This window comes from Propithecus coquereli, unplaced genomic scaffold (assembly GCF_000956105.1).
Source record: "Propithecus coquereli isolate 6110/MARCELLA unplaced genomic scaffold, Pcoq_1.0 Scaffold573, whole genome shotgun sequence".
Lineage (NCBI taxonomy): Eukaryota > Metazoa > Chordata > Mammalia > Primates > Indriidae > Propithecus > Propithecus coquereli.
In genome coordinates this window covers 651757-653273 of record NW_012151652.1, presented here as the reverse complement: position 1 = coordinate 653273, position 1517 = coordinate 651757, and the positions used below count along the sequence as shown (strand labels likewise).

The 1517-nt window shown below is 34.3% G+C and overlaps 1 protein-coding gene across 1 annotated transcript in view; it reads right to left on the bottom strand.

Moving 5' to 3' along the window:
• MAP2K5 (mitogen-activated protein kinase kinase 5) overlaps nt 1–1517 on the bottom strand; it is a 267464-nt gene that overhangs the window by 165335 nt on the left and 100612 nt on the right. Inside the window, exon 10 of the mRNA XM_012658123.1 lies at nt 371–413. Coding sequence (XP_012513577.1) covers nt 371–413 — 43 coding nt within the window. The remainder of the gene's footprint in view (nt 1–370; nt 414–1517) is intronic.

Genomic DNA, 1517 nt, shown 5'->3' with positions numbered 1-1517 from the left:
TCTTGATTTGGGTTAGGTAGGAGAATGTAGATTTGCAGCAAAAAGTGGTCGAAAAGCATGGAAGCATTTTTCAGGCATGTTGCCAAAGGTGTGGGAATTCTACTGCATTTTTCCATATTCCAATTGGGTCTTTCTTAGCATCAAACAATGACTTTAAAATGTCATCTCCTGAGAGCTGAATCATTTCCATCTGTAGTTCTTTAGGTGCTTTGGTAATATCAACAGATGAAAAGCTAAATTAGCTGAAAAGCTAATTTGAGTGTCATGTCATGATTCTCAAAGTCACTGAATCTTTCATTGTATTCTCCAATTAAGAGGTCTATAACAGATGCATATTCTTCAAATGATTCACATATATCATCCTACTCACCAATGACCTTTGCTAACTGGGGAAAACGTTCATCCAAAATTTCCTTTTTAAGAAGAAAAGTTTTTAATAAAGATAGCTTTTTTCGAAATGCTTGGGTTTTTGGCCACATATCCTATACAGACTTAGTTTTACTTTGCAAAGAAATATTCAAGTCATTTTGATTTGACATGATTATCATAAATGCTGGATTCCTATAGAAATTTTTCAATAATTCACATTGCTGATTCTGTTCTTCATAAAATTTATCTGTTCTCTCAAAGATAAAATTCTGGCTAACACCTGTCCCTGCAATGCCAATGCACTTTGAAATGATACGGCAAATCCACACTGAATGCACAAATCCACACTGTATATATGCCTCATCGTTCAACTTTAACATGTTATGAAATTGATGATGCTGTGTTGCATTTGCACGAATATAATTAACAATACTTACAACTTTTTGCAAAGTATCACTTAAAATAGTAGCTTTAGCACAGAGATTTTTGCTGATACAATGAAAAGAAATAAGAGCATCTGGATCTGTTAATACTTTAGGTGTGCAATAAACCCCTCATGTTTTCCTGTCATGGAAGGTGCACCACCTGTACATACACTCACTAAATTTACCAGATTCAGTCCAACTTCACGACATTTATCTTGAAAGTTGTTGAATATATCTATTCCCTGTGTTCTGTTCGCAAGAGTACCCAAAGTGAGTAACTCTTCATAGCAAAGAAAATCTTCTGTTATGACCTGAATGAAGTATAAAACCTGCGCCAAGTCAGTAGTATTAGTTGATTCATTCAAAGAGGTTGAACAACATATATTTTCCTTTTGAAGTATTGCATGAAGTTTTGTTAAGTTGAAGGCTAATTCGTGCTGCAGATCAGTTATGGTTCTCCTTGAAAGAGGCAGTTCTTTGTACTCTGAAATGTTATCGGGGTCTAAGCATCCTACAACTTTGACAATGCATTCTTTCATAATTTCTACATCACTGAACGGCTTCCCTTTTTTTCCTGAGTATATAAGCTACTTTATAAGTTGCTTCGGTGGAATTATTTCCAGGTCTTATTGCTGCTTGAAAGAAGTGTCTTTGCTTTTGCTTTTTATCTTTTAATTTCTGTAATACAATTTTTCATGCCTCTCCCTCTAATTTAAAATATTT